The sequence below is a fragment of the Eutrigla gurnardus genome (assembly GCF_963514095.1).
Source record: "Eutrigla gurnardus genome assembly, chromosome: 21".
In the NCBI taxonomy this organism is placed as follows: Eukaryota; Metazoa; Chordata; class Actinopteri; order Perciformes; family Triglidae; genus Eutrigla; species Eutrigla gurnardus.
In genome coordinates this window covers 11,776,835-11,794,553 of record NC_139932.1, presented here as the reverse complement: position 1 = coordinate 11,794,553, position 17,719 = coordinate 11,776,835, and the positions used below count along the sequence as shown (strand labels likewise).

Below are 17,719 nucleotides of genomic sequence, written 5' to 3'. Positions count from 1 at the left end.
ATTAACCCCAAAACCTGCATGTAGCAAAACCACAGTCACTCGTCAGACGGACCCACAGAGAAACACACACAAACACGCACGCAGCGTATAAACGCGTACAATTGGCTGCTGGGCGTTTCTGGAGCCCATCCAGTTGTCTGTCACAGATTATTGAGTTTGTAGCGCACGGCTCTATCGGTAGCTTGTATCTGTTCAGCGTCTCTGATTACCACACAGCCGAAATCAGTTCCTCTCCCTCGTCTCCACTAACCAGCTGCAGAGGAAATATAGGCCACGGTGAGGGGAGGAAAAGGCCATTGAGTTATTGACTTATGGTGTCATTTAAAATAAATCTTTTATTTTTCTCTCTTTAAAATTCACCTGATTTTCCACTCATTTCTAGCTGTTTCTCTCTGTTTTGCTTCCCCTTTAGTTTTTTTTTAGTTTTTAGTTTGTTTCATATTAAATATGACACATTTTGTGTTTGTTTCATATTAGTATGTTTGTTTATATCGCCTCCTGGCTTTTGTTAATCTGTTGACAACCTCAAGGACTTGTGGAGGAGTTAGGCACACAAACGCTCACACACATCACCGTGTAGTATTCTTAGAGTCAGTGTGAGTTTGTGCCAAAGAAAAGCAACACTATACATGTAAACAGATGGCCGGCTGCTCTCTGAGGCAGACGGAGAAATCATTTTCGCTGCTGTAGATATTCAGTTATTAATTCAAATTAATTTACATGAGTGTTTCATGTAAAAACTGTGTGTCCCTGTCACAGGAAATGAACTTCAAAGAAACAATGACAAAGTATTGGCACTTCCCTGGCTTATAGAGGATGGACAGTACAGCCATGTGTAGTAGTAGTTGATTTTGATTTTGTCATCTATCAAAATAAAGGAGAATTTATCATCTTGAAGTATTATGAGATAGTTCTAAAGTTACAATGAGGTGAAAGGTAACCTGTGGAGTTGTCTTACAAAGTATCCCCTTAAAAAGGTTTTTAAAGAATACTATGCTTCTTTGCACATTAGCGCCACCAAATGTCAGTTAGTAGAAAAACAGGAATTAGGAACCAGCACGAGCACGGACTACATACCAAGAAAACGGGGGCCCACTCATCAAAACACCATGGAGCTGCTGGTCACAAATCCATAGGGTGCATTTAATAAAACACTTATTTGACATTTTCAGGCCAATACTGATGTAAGACCCTGTACAACGTGCATATTGCATGCTTATGTTCTAATTAAAACAAAAACTGCAGAATAGTTGGCACGCGGATTACTGCGACTTGATTGGGCCGCGATGGCCGGTGATGCTCTTTAAAGTGAAACCTGAGAAGTTCAGTTAATAGTGGAGTCCTTGACTTAATGGAGTGTAAAGGGATAGTCCTCCCGGATTATGTAATAGTTTTATCTGGGACAGCCCTCGTCCTCACTCCAGCGCTGGCGTGACCCACCGTTAGATCATCAGTTACTGTAACGGTGTCGCGACCTCGCTTTAAGACGAGTCATTTACGCCCCGTGGAATCCAGGGAGACGCACACCGACGCACACACAAACGCACGCCACATGGTAATGAACTCAGCAGCATCTGTTGGTATTTTTGTCGGCTTTAGAAGGGATTTTATAGATGACCCTCCGTCAGTACAGACGACTTAGTTGCGCTTGTCTCTGAAAAAAACGATTTAAAGAATGGATCATACCAACATAGCCTCTGCTTGTTTATGCTGTGTAAAATTTTGCTATATTAAGAATGGAAAATCCCTTTTACATGCAAATCCCTCCTCCCCACATACACACATGCAGATGTATGCACATAAAAACTATGCACATATAGTGTTGCCCATAGAAACACACAACCGCTTTATTCACACATGACACACAAGCTGCACGTAAGTGCCGTGTGGCCTCCTGTGCAAAAAAGGGTCAAATTCTCAGAAGTTCAAAGACTTTTGGGCGCCTCGACGGCCGGCCGGATCGCTGATATACGACCCATTTCTTTCGTCTGTCTCGCGTTTCAAATTAATCTTAGGTACAGTTCAAAGAGGATTTTGCAGCCCAATCAATCAAACGAGACACCAGTCCACGCTGCTCGTTTTTCAAAAATCAACATTTTGTATCTTAAGAAAGAGAGAGTTGAGAAAATGACTCTGACGTAGCTTGTTTTCCACCTTATTGTAACAGATGAGTAATTTAACTTCAATTTTAGCAACATCCGGTGCTTCCATTTTCCTCTTTCCTCTTGCAAATACAAACACACTGTGTCCAATGCAAACCCGTCCAAGCCTATTACTCCTGACAATCTTACTGTGCTGATAATATAATAATGAAGCTGAAGGAAAATAATACAAGAAAGCCTTTCAATGTGACCAATTCAATAACAACCATTTGACCATGAAGCTTTGGATCCTTGTTTACTTCAGTAAACTTGGATCTTTTTTTTGGTGTGACAAAGGAGGCCATTGTTGGTTGATTATAATTTCAATCAAAACCGCAACCAGTGAATAAGAGCTTTATTAGAGTCCTGGATATAAACAGGTTGGGCTCAGCTGATTCAGGATTTGGGCAGTGCACTGGATTACAGACGCTTTTCTGTGTCTTGAGGGTCACAGGTTCACAGGCCGGACTGTTTTTAACCGAGAACTAGAGTGAAGCCTGGCATGTCATCATTTTTACTCATTAGCTCCAAATGTGGGATAATTCCTGGCATAATGTGATTCGTTGTGCATGGCATGCCGTTCTGTTAAGGATTAACACTTTTGAGGGGAAGTTCCACTCATTATCCTGAGATTTCCTCTCATTATCCTTGGATTGAGACGACCGGATTAAGTGGTTGAACTTGAGGGGTGTGATGTGGGTGACAGGGCCAGTTTTTTATAGATGCATCCTGCATGTATTGTGGAGTGTGGAGGGGGGGGATCCCATGAATGGAAAAAAAGGGGTGAGTCACGAGAGTGAGTAAAGTATTGGAATAGATAGGAGAAGGGTGAGGGGGTGGGAGGAAGATGGGCAGTGAGGAGACAGCGAAGAGGAGAGGAGGGGAGGTGAGGCGTGACCAGCAGAGCAGAGGGTAATGACGGCACTGATGCATGGTGTGTGTGTCTGTGTGTGTCTCTGTGTGTGTGTGTGTGTGTGTGTGTGTCTGTCTCTGTCTGTGTGTGTGTGTGTGTGTGTGTGTGTGTGTTGCACAGCCAGGCACAGAGAGATGAGACAATAGGGTGCATGATGAGTGGCAGGCGGAGATGGCACCTATTGTTAACACATGAGTACACTCATACACACTCATACACACACACACACATTGGGGTTGTTATTGAACGCATCCTGATGAATGGGTTTGATTGTGGAAAAAAAAAAAGTAATATGTATATCTTTGTCTCCAAAGGTGAAAGTTAAGAAAAACCATAGTGTATGTATCTCACCACATCTTATACAGAAACAACCCATTTTCAGCCAACAGCTAGGTCAGATTACAGGTCACACACACACACACACACATGGCCCTGGTTACTGCAATATGTAGAGTGGTGATTGATGGGGAAACCAAAAACCAGCTAAATAGGAGGAAAGGAGGGGGGTGGGGTGACAAAGAGTGAGCGAGGCAGTCGGGAAAGAGAAACACGAAGGGAAAGAAAGAGAGGACAAAAAAAGATGAAGCAAACGCGTGGAGAATATAAGAGGAGGGCGTGAACAAGTGAACTCCAATCTCGGTGTTTCCTTTGTTTTGGCTGAAACGTCCGTTTCAATGACGAGATCGGTCTCCGTCACTTTCTCTCCCTCTCTTGACTTTTAGTGGAACTTCTTCATCCTCTTCTCAATCATTCTTATTCGTAACAGATGCTCTCCCTCTCTCGTACGCTGGCTAACCATAACAAGCTGTGGTGAAGGTCTCCGAGAGGTTTTTGGTTTGTGTGCACAAGTGAAAAACGTACGTGTGTGTCTCTTTGGTGCACATGTTTATGAGGTGTGTGTGTGAGTGTGTGTGTGTGTGTGTGTGTGCTGCAGGGGGTTTGTGGTTCTTTGCAGGAGAGCGTTTCCAGAATGTGGGGGGTCTCAGAGACACTTTGGCTACACACTGGGTCTTTTTCATGCACTTGCAGATACACGTGCACACACACACACACACACACAAACAGCCCCTATATGTGCCCCCGTCCACTGTAGGTCTTTACTGCACACAGGAACAAATCAGCTCATTCACTCAACCCAGAAGCTTAATGTAATCAAGATTTACAGGTCAGGATTTTTAGCTTTCGAGTGACAGACCGACATTCTTCGATATTTGTGTCAGGGCTGCAAAGGTTAATCAGAGGAACATGGAAGTGGGTCAGTGGCACATTCTGGACAAACTTGGATGAAAGGTTATACTGTACAGTTAGGTTTCCAAGAAGGGTTGCATGTTTATGGTAAAAAAAATAAGTCTGCTGCCAGTTTCTCGTTGTGTGTTGGAATGATTACTACTATGCATACAAAACATTGCATTTAGCCATTTTGGCTTGTTCATTTGGTGGTTTCCATACCCGGCGTGTTGTCCGTGGATGTGTAGTTGTAACAATCAGGCTTACTGCTCTGGCTTGAGATCGAGGTCTGCATATCTGATTAAATCACGTCTTGTTTTTTCACTCCCAATTTGTTAAAATGACTTTGCCACGCAGCTGAACAGTAGCATGAAACATAACTGGGAGGAACCGCCGCAGGTCAGAAGTTGATCCAGTTATGTTTCCGTGCCGGAGGCAGTTAAATGATAAACAATAGCTGTCGTCAGTTCGGTGGAAGTATAAGCGTCATTCTTTCAGTTGATATGATATTCTTAATAATTCAGACACACAAGTACATGCACGCTAAAAGTCCTGGGAACCTGCAGGTGTCTCCCCCGGGAAACAGGAAGAGATTGTATGGGAATTCATCGGGGCAGCTGTAGCTCACTGAGAAGAACCTCGGAGTGTCCTTGTGCTTTACGGCCTGTACGGCTGAAAAAAGTTTCAGGTAAACTCTGAGATTCCACTTTCTGATATTCAACACTGACTGGTAGGATTATAAACTCTGTTCGAACCCATATTGCTGTTGTATAATGGAAACAACAACAGTCATATGCAATTATTTATGTGTAAGCTTCCACTGTCCCCAGGAGAGATTATGTACTTTGGACAATATCCTGTGAGTTTCAGGACCCAGACCAGTACAGAAAAGGACCAAACCCTGCAGTATTTGTTGTAAATCCAGCGTTGCACCAGTTTACCATCTCACAGTGTTGATTGTCTGAATTTTCTGGCACCCGCAGCATTGTGTTCTGTTGCAACCTCCATCCATCTGTTGCTGTGAGCGCGCTGCTGGCTCGCTGGGGTGCAACAGACCAGAGAGGACGAGAGCAGATGATCGCCGAGTGTTAAAGCCCCGGTGGGATGTCCAGACTAGACCAGTTGATCAGAGGGTATCAGCTTTCAGCCTCTCTGCAGGAAGCCGCACGGCGCTTTGACACTGCGGATTCTGTTTCTGCTCGCCCGTCTGGCTGCCTGGTCGTGTACGTGGGTGTGTGTTTGTGCTCATGTGTGTCCTCAGTTGGCTGTTGCAGACCAGAAATAGGCCAGACAGGCATAGCGCTGTCACTTACGCAGGGAAGTAAAGGTGGCTCCTCAGATCGGCGAAAGGAAGATGGAGAGAAAGCGAAACTAGGCTTGGAGAGTGAGAAGTCCTTGTGCTGTATGTCAAATAAGAGGCTGCAGATGTTTGTGTGTGTGTGTGTGTGTGTTTGAATAAGAGAGAGAGAGAGAGAGAGAGGCTTGGATGGAGTGTGAGGGTATTTTTGAGGCTGGCAAACTCGAGTCTCATGATGTTTTGACGCTCGGAGCAGAAAAGAAGGGACGAGGAGCAGGAAAACAACCACTCAACAGGAAGGCTCATGCGCCACAGATCAAATGAAATTCCTAAATATGCAAATGTTAATAACATTTTTTTTTTAACCATACATAATTCTTTAAGTTATGCATTTAGTGTCTCTTACACAGCCTCTACTGTATAGTCGTGTACCCGTTTATGCGCTAGAATGAAGAAGGAAACATTAATAATGGATTAGGAAGCCCCCTTAGACTTGCTGTCTGCTTTCACTGCCCGTATCTACGGAGACACACACTCAGCGAGAGAGAGAGGGAGAGAGGGAGAGAGGGAGAAAAGTACAGAGCGAGCAAGATGGGGAGAAGTAATGTTCTAGTGCCCTGAGGGAGGTTTCTAACAGTGATATGGGTGGTCAGGGTCTTTTCTGAGTGCTGCTGGGAAGGCGGACGTCGGCTTCCAGTCAGTCACGTGACTGACAGATAGTGTCATGTGGTCACGCAGCGTGTCATGTGATCATAATATGGAGAGAAGAATAAAAGAGAGAATAGAATGGGACTACTGTTAAGCACATATATGGATGTTCCTGTGTCGGTTGCTAATGGGCCCTCATCAGGGAAGTGGTTGCTGCGGGATGAAGGGATAAGCTGTAACGGGCCTGTACACACACACACACACACACACACACACACACACACGCACACACACACACACACACACACACACACACGCACACACACACTGCACTTTAAAACACTGATGCTTTCAGACTCTCCCTCCGTATGTGTAAGTCATATGATATAGATGAGGCCCCGGGTTATACAATGGGACAATATGAGATCATTACCTCTCAAAGATTGTCGTAATCTCTGGAGAAACTCTAATAGCTTCATAACATTAAAAAGACTTACGCAACGTGACCTGTTGGGATCTTCTGTGGTGAGATTTTTTGTTAAGAAAGAAATAATTTGATTGCATCAAAAATAAACGCATCTTTTTTTAAGTGAACATCCTCATCAATTGTTCTTAAATCAGATTAAATTCCATTTTAATTCATTTATATTTATACAGCCGGATTTTCACAAAGTCTTTTATCATAAATCATAAGTTAAGTCCCTGCAAAAGTTTTTATTTATTTATTTTCTCCATTTTTCACCTCACGCTTTTTTTATTTTTTATTTACCCCGGATACGGGGGTCAATCAACTTATTGTGAGTGTTTGTTGTTGTGATATGTGATAAAATCCTATATTGTCCTGTTCTAGTGTGAGGTAGGATTATTTAATACCCATAGTACCACCACCTTATCCCAGCTCCAGAATCTGGGGATTTGGTGGCACTGTAGCTTAAAACACAATGATTGCTGCTGAGCTTGTGCTTTGTCTCGGATGGTTTGCACTAATGCGCTGGATGCTTATTTTAATACCACATTCAAATGAAGAATTAAATAAAATAAAATAATACAATGCTGTAAAAAAAAAAAAAAAAAAAAATCACTGACTCACATTTTATCCGAAAGAATGTCAGAATGTCGTTGAATAGAATGACGAAAGGGTTTAATTGGTTGCAAGGTGCCCCTAGTCGGATCTCTATTTAAAACTGGTTGCCGTGGTGATAATCGTGATCATTTTGCCAGGAGTGGGTGTCTCACCTCAAAACACCTTAATAATACCGTTGCTTCTTTGAATGGCTGTGGTCTCACACCGCGTTCCCAGTTATTCTGTCATCTGTAATCAAACAAACGGCCTTTGTGTCCGTCCCGCTGCTCTTTCTGTGTTCCTCTTCAGCCCAAATCCGTCTGTTCACTCCACTCTCATCTCATCCTCTAAAAGGGTCACATTATTCAACATTTTGGATGTGATGATCATTATATCCTCTCAAAGCACAAATATCTTTCATATAATCTGTTTCCCCCCCCTACACCCTACTTGTAGCTGCTGGGAAGGCTTTGTATTTTGCATGGATAACCTATTCATTTAGCGTCACAGAGGGAGTTGCAACTATATTTTTCGCTTAAATCCTCAGAGTATTGAGATTTTGTCACTTCATTTTGTCGCTGTCGGGCCCCGCGGTGCTGATTTTGTTTATTTTTGGGGCATTGATGTGCTGAATGTGTCAGCCGCGGTTAGACACAGGGCTGGTGAAGAAACTAGGAACGTCGATGTGCAAACACCGTCTGACAAGGCACGTACACGCACGCTCTCACTAAAACGGACAAAAAGTAATACCACAAAATAATGAGGAATGTTTGGAATTTTAAGCATATAATAAAAGCTGACATGTGAACAAATACAGAGGCTGGACACGTTCATCACACATGCGTATCAATGCAAACACATGCACAAACGCACACTCCTTGACACGGTCTGATCCGCCCACACTGCCCTTTACATCTGTGTTTATTGAGGTATCAGTGGTAGAGCTGGAATGCCCATTAAACTGGGTGTGTGTGTGTGTGTGTGTGTGTGTGTGTGTGTGTGTGTGTGTGTGTGTGTGTGTGTGTGTGTGTGTGTGTGTGTGTGTGTGTGTGTGTGTGTGTGTGTGTGTGTGTGTGTGTGTGTGTGTGTGTGTGTGTGTGTGTGGGCAGGACTTTTCTTAGAAGAATTTAAACCGTAACCTTAGCTTGTTTTAGTCACACCGGGTGGTTACGACCGCTACTAATAAAGACTCGGTGCGGACGTTCTAGACCGATGACGATTCACGTCCAAACGCCAAAAAATATGAAGGACAAAAGGAATCGGAGCTGGTAGCTGAGGGGAAAAGCGTGTTACACCCTCGTGGGGAAGCAGCTCACTGGCAGCTCCAAAGAAGCAGCTGGTGAATCCAAAACTGTGTCAGAAATCACATGCCTCGTCCGCTCATTGCTTATGCAACGGATACTCCGTTTAAGCCGAAATGATCAGTTGATCGGCATAAAATTAATTTCTGGAAATGTGAATATTTCTGGTTTCCTAAGTCATCACTGGGAAACGACACCTCTGTGAGTTAACAGTAGCGCTATAAGTGAGGATCACTTTTACAAACCTTTGTTTGTCACCGAGTACCTCTCAGAAAACTGAAGCAAAGACGCATCAAAATCCAGTCTCACTCTAACAGATGTTTTGTGGCTTCTTTTGAGTGAAGATGAAAGGACCGTCTACTGTTTTATCCCCATCCACATCCTCCTCTAGTGCTGTGTTTTATGTACTGTGGCTCCATTACCTGCGAGTACCTGCTTTCACATCGCATCTGCATTTGTATTCTAGCAGCTATTTAGATGCTGTCAGATGTAAAAAAAAGAAAAGTGTTTTGTACGCATTTGTTATTCCTCCTCAGCTCTCTCTTCTCTCCCAAAGTTGTTTATTTCTCTGTGTTGATTAGCTTCCCCCACTCAGACCCTCTTCTTGCTTAATTTGATCGCAATCACGCTCGCTATAATAGCGTTGTTCTATTAATACAACATGCTTTGTTCGGGGTGGATGCCATCTCGATTGCAGATGAGCAATGTTTTCGTTTTTTGTGTTTTTCTGCATGACTAATTTTCCTCTCATCTCCTGTGTGTAGGATCGCAAGCTGTCCAAGTCGGAGCGTCAGCGCTTCAAAGAGGAGGCCGGGATGTTGAAGGGTCTCCAGCATCCTAACATTGTCCGCTTCTACGACTCCTGGGAAGGACCATGCAAAGGAAAGAAATGTATTGTTCTGGTCACGGAGCTCATGACATCTGGCACTCTTAAAACGTAAGTAGATCAAATCCATTTTACAAGATCTTAAGCTACCCAAAAGGTGTCTCTTTTGTAGTTTCTACCACAACTACTTCAGCTAGAAGTACGATTACGGAAGTCATTGAAGTTATGGAATCTTTGAGAAAATGACTACTTTATTATCACAGTAAACATGATGTTTATATTGTAAATTATGGCTGCATTTATAGTAAATTATATGATAAAGCAGTTTATGCTTTAGGGCAGGGCTCCCTTATGATTGACAGGTCGCTACCAATGCAATAAACTACAAAGATTACTCCACTTCTGTTCACTCGAAACCATAGTCCTCAAACCAATAGGTGACGTCAAGACTTCTTATATACAGTCTATGTGTCATAACTTTTTGGCATTGAAAACAAAGATATGTATCGCATTTTCAGTATTGAGTTGTGAAACACTATATATGCAGGGAATATGCACAAACACATGCACACTCACTCTTAAGCACCTCTTTTCTTCCTGCAGAGCACCGTCATTACAGATGAATCACCTCCAAGTTTTTGTCGAATTTAAACACACACTCCCCCAAACACACACACACACCAGTGCACACACACTAAGTTGATAAAGACCATGAATCATGGGTAGACTGTTTTCTGTGTGTGTGGCACACTGTATATCAATGGGGCGTCTGCCAGTCTCCCCCACCCTCCCTCCCAAAAATTCACCTCGTATTGATGCATCTGTGGCTGTCATTGTCCATGCCATACCCGCATGCCAGTCACCCCGCCGCACTGAATAGATGTGCGACTATGAATGCGAATGTGATTGTTGAGCTCCTGACACAATAAAAGGCTAAATGTGTGGCGCACGGCGTGCCCCACGCAGTGCATCGTGGGACATCGGCCCACCTGCCAGCTGCTGCTTCTGCTGCAGATTCCTCTCATTCCTGACAAGAGAGACAGACAGAGGGAGAGACCAAATGAGGCGTGTGTTGGGAGGGGGGGGGGGGGGGGGGGGCAGAGGGAGACGTGGATGGATGTCCAGGGTGATAGTTAGTTTTATGCAGAGTCACAGAAAGAGGGAGTCAAACGGTCTGAGAAGCTGATAGTGAGACAGTCGGTAAGAGGCAGATAGACACGCAAACAGTCAAATCAACAGTTAGATAAATAACTGGATATAGAGGCAGCAGGGTGGAGTGACTGATAAAGCAATGAATCACCTTTTACCACAGAGGGAGAGTATTAATCCAGCGGCACGGCACTACCAAGGACAGTAGCACCCTCCACTGGAAGTCTGGGAAAGCTTCATAAGTTTGTTAACATAAGCAGACGCTCTCCATCCTGCATCTATACAGCATGATTCACACATAACAATACAATTATTAAAAAGCATTAAAACATATGCTGTCACTTCCCAGTACCTACAGCAAAGCAGGAAATATGAATCACTAAAAGAAACCGTGTTTAATGATTTAAATGATCAGACAAGACCTCGGACAAAATGAGTCATCGGAATGCAAAACTGAACATAAGCCACGCTAATGTCTTCATATATCTTGTTTTATAATCTTTGATTCCGGATCATATTCAGTTCACTCCCATAGAAGAAGAAAACCAGCATATATTCACATTTTAATAGCTGGTAACAATCATTTCTGGGCATGTTTGCCTTAAATAATCACTCGCAGTGCCGGGAATGATGCTCCGTCGATCGACTAATCGACTCTTTTAGCCCCTTTTAAGTGTGTGTAATGCATGCTCATATATGAACAGGATCAAGGCTGTGCAGGGATTTGGCTGTCATCCAGATGAAGACTCAGAAAGGAGAGGGACTGGTGTGTGCTGAAGTGGTGGAAAAAGAGGGAGAGAGGGAGAGAGGGGGGACTGATAGGGAGGGAGGGAGATGGAAATACTGACCAGCGTGTGTTCAGGGTATGAGAGGCTCCTTATCTACAGTATGAGTATCCACGGGCATTAGTGTGTGTGTGTGTGTGTGCTTATCTGTTAATGCCTATATGTGTACTGTATAATGAACTGTTCACATGCTACACATACATGTGTATATCAGTGCAAGTACACATCTATGTATGTAGGTATGTGTGTTGAAAAGAGAGCATGCTTGAGTGATTGTGTGTCCGTAGGGGGGGAGATGCTTTGTGCAGTGTCACTCCAGCATCGCATGCCACAGGGTTTAACTCGTCTGTCAACACTGCTCTGACTTCAGAACAGGGGGAGACAGGCGAGGGAGAGGAGGGCGGGGAGGTAAGAGGGAGGAGGGGAGAGGAGAACAGGGCGCTGCTTCTTAGGAGATACGGGAGAAGAGGGAGAAGAGGGAGGACTCGAAAGGTTTAAGTATAAACACTTAAGTTATGAAGATGTGCATTTTGAGGAACTTAAAAAGTTCCCAAAAGATTACTTTCTGTCTGACTTCAGTCAGTTTTCAGGCAATCTCTCTATGAATAGATATACTTCATAAATATGTGAATCCAGGCAGATATATTCGTCTAATAAATTCCTTTTTGTAACTTCTACTAGTCGGACAAAACAAACAATTTGAAAACGTCCGCTTTTTTCCGATGGGTATCTTTCATTAGTTGCTGGACAATAATCTGCAGCTTAATTGATAATGGAAATCCTCATTAGTTAGCTGAGACTTTGAATAAAGTTATGACTGTCATTCCCAGTGAACTTTACTTGGTGCAAACACATGACTATCGAATAGAAACACATCTACTGGGATCTGTTGGGCGAGCTGGTCCTGATGAGGTAATCTGGGTGATATTTGGTCACGAGTTCTTCAGGACAATGGCCGGATTTAGCTTGAGCTGAGTTTAGTGCCCGGACATTGAATTAAATGCAGTAAATAGATCAAGGACGAGGACTGTAACAAACAAAAATTAGCTCAGATCAAATTATTCAGCCGGCTGTGATGCATTTAAAACGAGCAAATGCCAACAAATGAAAAAGACGATGAGTCTTGGAACGGCTGATCTCCTTTGATTCATCCTCACGGACCGGATCAGGGAAACTCAACTTATGACCCCCTGGTCTGGATGATCAGAGGATGACGAACACTGCTCCCCCCCCCCCCTTGCTCTGTACTTGAATTCAGCTAAATACCTGAGGAGAGAAAGGCCGACACGTACCCAGCTGATAGGAGCAAAGTGGAAACACTTTGCTCGGTACTCAAACATTGATTTTTAATTAGCTCATCAAGGCTCAAATAAATTTTGAATGAGCTCTTAAAGAGAAGTTTTAGCTGAGTGCGTTTTCGTCCAATCAATGTAATCAATAGATATGGCTGTTTATAAAGATATGTTCAATCTGGAAGTGCTGTATCTAAAATACATTTCACACAGTGAAACCCCTGTCCTGGTCCCCCTGTAGTCCCTGTGGGGTTTCCTGCACTTTCCTCCCACATTCCAAAGATATACAAACGAGGTGGTTCTGTGATGGCGAGCTGTCAGAGGGTGTTGGGATCGGTTCCAGACATAACTATGTACAGTGAAGTGGGTAAAGATTGCTCACATTTAGCAACCACACAACCAAGTCTCAGATGTGCCTTAGAAACGCAGAAAAACAGAACTTAACGTTATGATGGGATATTTTTATGTAATATGGCGTGAAAAAAGTAAGTAAGTGGTTAAAATAGTTGATTTCCTGCTTAAATAGAATAACCTTTTTATTATAATGAACAAATATATAGCATCTTTCAGACATTTGTATCCAGATTAAAATAAATATAATAATAATTAAAAAAAAGTTTGTCTCCGTATTCCATTGGTAAATTTGTGAGGTTGTCTTCCTCCAGAGACATTCTTAAACAATTACCACGCATAGGATTTTGTTGACTGATTGATTAGTTGATTTAAATCTGTAGTTCTCCATAAAGAATCACACAGCACTTCTTTAAATATTTGTTTTTAGCTGGCAGACAAAACCAACCTTGAACAGGTGACATGTTGAAAAGCCGTCATGGGGTTGAACCTGTATATATTTTCGTACACTTAATCTTGCGTTGTTGAATGACACGGCAGCTTACGTGAGATCTTTCTTTTGTCCCGCAGCTACCTGAAGCGTTTCAAGGTGATGAAAATCAAGGTGCTGCGTTCGTGGTGCAGGCAGATCCTCAAAGGCCTTCACTTCCTGCACACCAGAACCCCGCCCATCATCCACAGGGACCTGAAGTGTGACAACATCTTCATCACGGGGCCCACGGGCTCCGTCAAGATAGGGGACCTGGGTTTAGCCACGCTTAAGAGGGCCTCCTTTGCCAAGAGTGTCATAGGTAGGAAAAAAGCATGTCCACTGAACAACCTCGGTCTGTATTAAGACAGTTTACAATAAGCTCTTCACGTACATACGTGCACGCAGACATGAATACAGACAGGGTTTGGGACGCCACACATTCCCACTGTAGATTAATCTCACTGCTTCTAAAATGTCGAGTTGTAAAAGCAAAACCGCAGGTATTTAGAAATGTGAAACACACACCAGTCTGCTATTAAACTCAGATTAAGCTGCCTGGAAATGTGATGGGTGCACACACACACACACACACACACACACACACATCCTGCACATCATACACCGAGTGAGAAGAGCCGTATAATAACTGCAGCTGCAATTCAGTCGCTAACCACAGATATTCTGCTATTCATATTCGCTCACAAGTACCTTTTTATTGTGCGTATTTTCCTGCACTTGAGGCGAGAATCATATACTTTGTAAATCTCACAGCTGCTTTGTAGGAATTAGACACACCTCAAGTATTTGGACACAAACACACAGGGAAGCATAGCTAGTATGTGGTACCAGTAACTGAGTGATTTTAAATTTGATTAGGGGATTTTTTTATGATTAAAGTACCAGTAATTTCAGTATATGTAACTTAGACTGAGTGAGTCTCCTTTCTAACAGGAACCCCAGAGTTTATGGCCCCAGAGATGTACGAGGAGAAGTACGACGAGTCCGTAGACGTCTACGCCTTCGGGATGTGCATGCTGGAGATGGCCACCTCAGAGTACCCCTACTCCGAATGTCAAAACGCCGCCCAGATCTATCGGCGGGTCACGAGCGTAAGTGTGCATTTTCCTCCCTTCGGTTCGGGTTTGGGTGAAAGGGATCGTCTCAGCTGTGAAGGATTTTTACGCTGCGGAGACACAAAGTTGCATTGACAGCCTTGTTTATCTTTTGCTTTGTCCCTAATCTCCCCCCTCCTCCCTCTCTGCCACTCCCCCCGTACTTGTTTACTGACTGTATTAATACGTTTGGCACGATCTGTGGGAGATCCAGTCATATGACAGTGTTTTTGCACCGGTTAGGCTCCGTTGCTTATTTCCTCTGATTTCTCTCCGAGAGGAAGATGGGGAAAACACAAAAACAAAATATGACAAAGCTCTCTTGTGTAAACCAATGATTGGGTTTCCGTTCACGTTCGTTTTGTTAAATACTTAGATGACAGTCGGCTGGAAACTAATTGAGACGGAGACCAAAACACACAGCAGCTGCAATCAGAGGCTGTTTAAAGTGCTGCTGAGGTCATCACCCCGTCTCCCTCCTTTCCTCCCGGGACCGAGTTCAGCTTTGTGGAGGCTGACAGTGATGCTTAATGGACCACAGGAATTTACTCGAAATCTCTTTCTCCGTATCTCTCTCCTCCTCTGGTGCCTCCATCACCCCCGTGTTTACTCTGCATCAAACCGTCACCTCACATCCCATATTTCAGCTTTATTGAGAACGTAACACCAGTCCATGCAAATCAGAAAAGATGCTCAAAACGTGTGGGCTCATTTTTAATTACTTAATTAGACAAAAAATTATTTCAAACGAACAATGATCACCCTTATCCCTGAATATCTGTCTGGTAATACTACAGAAATACAGTGCTGTGTGAAGCATATAGATGAGCTAAAACATGTGCTTCTGTCATCTCTACCATTAAAATGTCAAGTCTAACATTAAAATTTAATGGCAACTTAAGACACACGCAGCTGTTTCCTTTTAATTGCATATCGAAACTAAAAACCGATGTGTTCCATTTTCTATTTCTAACAGAATAATTACAGCCAGACGAAGGCTGCAAGAGCACAGGTTTAGTTCGACTGTGTTTTATTGCTTAAATGTTTAGTTTCCGTTAAGATTCTAGCAGTGGAACTGATCGAATCCTTTTGGTGCCAGCCAATTCAAATTTGAAGGGATTTGGCTTAAGATTGCCTCTAACCAGCACTGTGAGAGAAAGAACCAGTCCGCCTGTCTGTCTGCCTGTCTGTCATCTCTCTTAATCTCTCAACTTCATTTAAAAAGCTTAATGCACAGAATAAATTCAGACAGTATTTTTTATATCCGTGTGTCAATATCACCTCTTCTCACTCACACAAAATTGAAATCACACCCCTAATTTGATTATCATGGTGACCGCTGCCTCGGGGGGGGGGGGGGGGGGTGTGTGTGTGTGTGTGTGTGTGTGTGTGTGTGTGTGTGTGTGTGTGTGTGTGTGTGTGTGTGTGTGTGTGTGTGTGTGTGTGTGTGTGTGTGTCTTACACTAAGGGTTCATTTTATTCAGTCAGCCGAGTCAAACCGCCAACTTCACTTGTCCGTATTTGTTATTGTCACACTCACACACACACACACACACACACACACACACACACACACACACAATCTTGTGACAACCCCAGGGTGTCCCAGTCACCTGCTTCCTTTCATTTCACTGCCTAATCCGCCCTTAGAGCTTACCAACCTCCATTTCTCACAAAAGTGTTTATATCACAACTTTGGAAGACAAAACAAAAGGAAATGCAAATGTAGGGCTTATTGCCTCTGTCTACCAGTTTATTGATCGGTTATTAACCTTCATGCAACGTCGACTAGTTGCTCTGACGGCTCGCTAACGGGACGAGATTTCAATTAGATTAAACAATTACATCAAAATCAGCTTTTTATTGGTCTGGTTTTGCCATATCCGAGCATTGGCCTGGTATTTTCTTTTCACCTTTATTATTTCTTTATTGATATCAGACTCTCATATTGTCAGCAGCTGAATCTCAGATTGCCAAATACATGTTAAGATCACTCTGAGAGGTTTCAGGATAGTGACACTATTAAAATGACACAAAATCAGAAATATATTTAGATATTTTTAGATTTACAATTTTATATTTTAGCTATGTATTCATTCATTTTTATTGATATACTTAATATAGGTTCTGAGGCAGTTTTGTGCTATTGTGTATGACTGTAAGCCCTCAGAGAGCACATTTATATAATATACCTTGACATACAATGTTGTTGACGTGCCTCATGGTTCCTCCTGGAACATTCCTGACCTCCAATCAGCCTTGTTAAACTGAAATCTTGCATTCTCTCTCTTGCTCCCTCTCCTTCCTCATCCTCCTTTCTTCTGTCACACTTAATACCATTACTTTCTCCATTAGTCCTAACGTTGTTTGGCCCTGGAATCACACGTAAGAGAGAGGGAGAGAGAGAGAGATGGGGGGGTTGTTATGTGACGATGAACCGGGGGGCTGCAGGAGAGAAACGGGTGAAGAAAGCGAAGAAAGAAAGTCTGAAGGGAAGACGGCGTCGGAGTAGGTGGTCATTTGCTTGCGTGAACAGGTTGAGATAAACGGCCAGTCAGGTCGTTCTAGTTTAGACCCGAGGCAAACAGGTCTCTAGTCTATTTGTCTCAGTACTTTCTAGGTAAGACACCTACCTTTTCTCCTTATTTGTTTGACAAATCTTCAACTCGTTCTCTGAATTTATTTTTCTCTTTTACTTTTACCTTGTGGTGTTCTTCCTTCCTTTCAGTCTGTGGTTCATATTCCAGCCTGTTATGTTATGTTTTTATTCCAGGCGGGCTCTAGTGGGCTGTACTAGTATCCGTGATATATCACACTGTAGCATCCTCCATGCAGGTGTATGGTATATGCAGAGATTCTAATATTTTCTGAAGCATGTTGTTCATTTGCTGCCTTATGTATGTAATGAGGAATTCTTTCTTGACTTTGCTTTAATCTCTATTTTCCCTCCTCTGTTGAAGCCTTCTGTGGCTTCTGAACAATGTACCTAAACATCTGATGGGCCTTTTGAGGTTCCTTGTAAGTTTGTTGTTCCAAAAAATACTTTTTGTAGAGATTTCAGAGAGATGAGTGTTGCTTTTATTTAATATTAGGTGCCTTCTCTTGGTGCCAAACTTTAGCAGAGTTCCAGCTGATGCCTTTT

At 43.0% G+C, this 17,719-nt stretch overlaps 1 protein-coding gene across 5 annotated transcripts in view; it reads left to right on the top strand.

Annotated features, from left to right (window-relative positions):
- wnk1b (WNK lysine deficient protein kinase 1b) overlaps positions 1-17,719 on the top strand; it is a 72,830-nt gene that overhangs the window by 23,879 nt on the left and 31,232 nt on the right. For all 5 annotated transcript variants that reach the window (XM_084039293.1, XM_084039294.1, XM_084039296.1 and 2 more), the window contains exons 3-5: positions 9,355-9,527; positions 13,564-13,784; positions 14,417-14,574. In XM_084039293.1, coding sequence (XP_083895419.1) covers positions 9,355-9,527; positions 13,564-13,784; positions 14,417-14,574 — 552 coding nt within the window. The remainder of the gene's footprint in view (positions 1-9,354; positions 9,528-13,563; positions 13,785-14,416; positions 14,575-17,719) is intronic.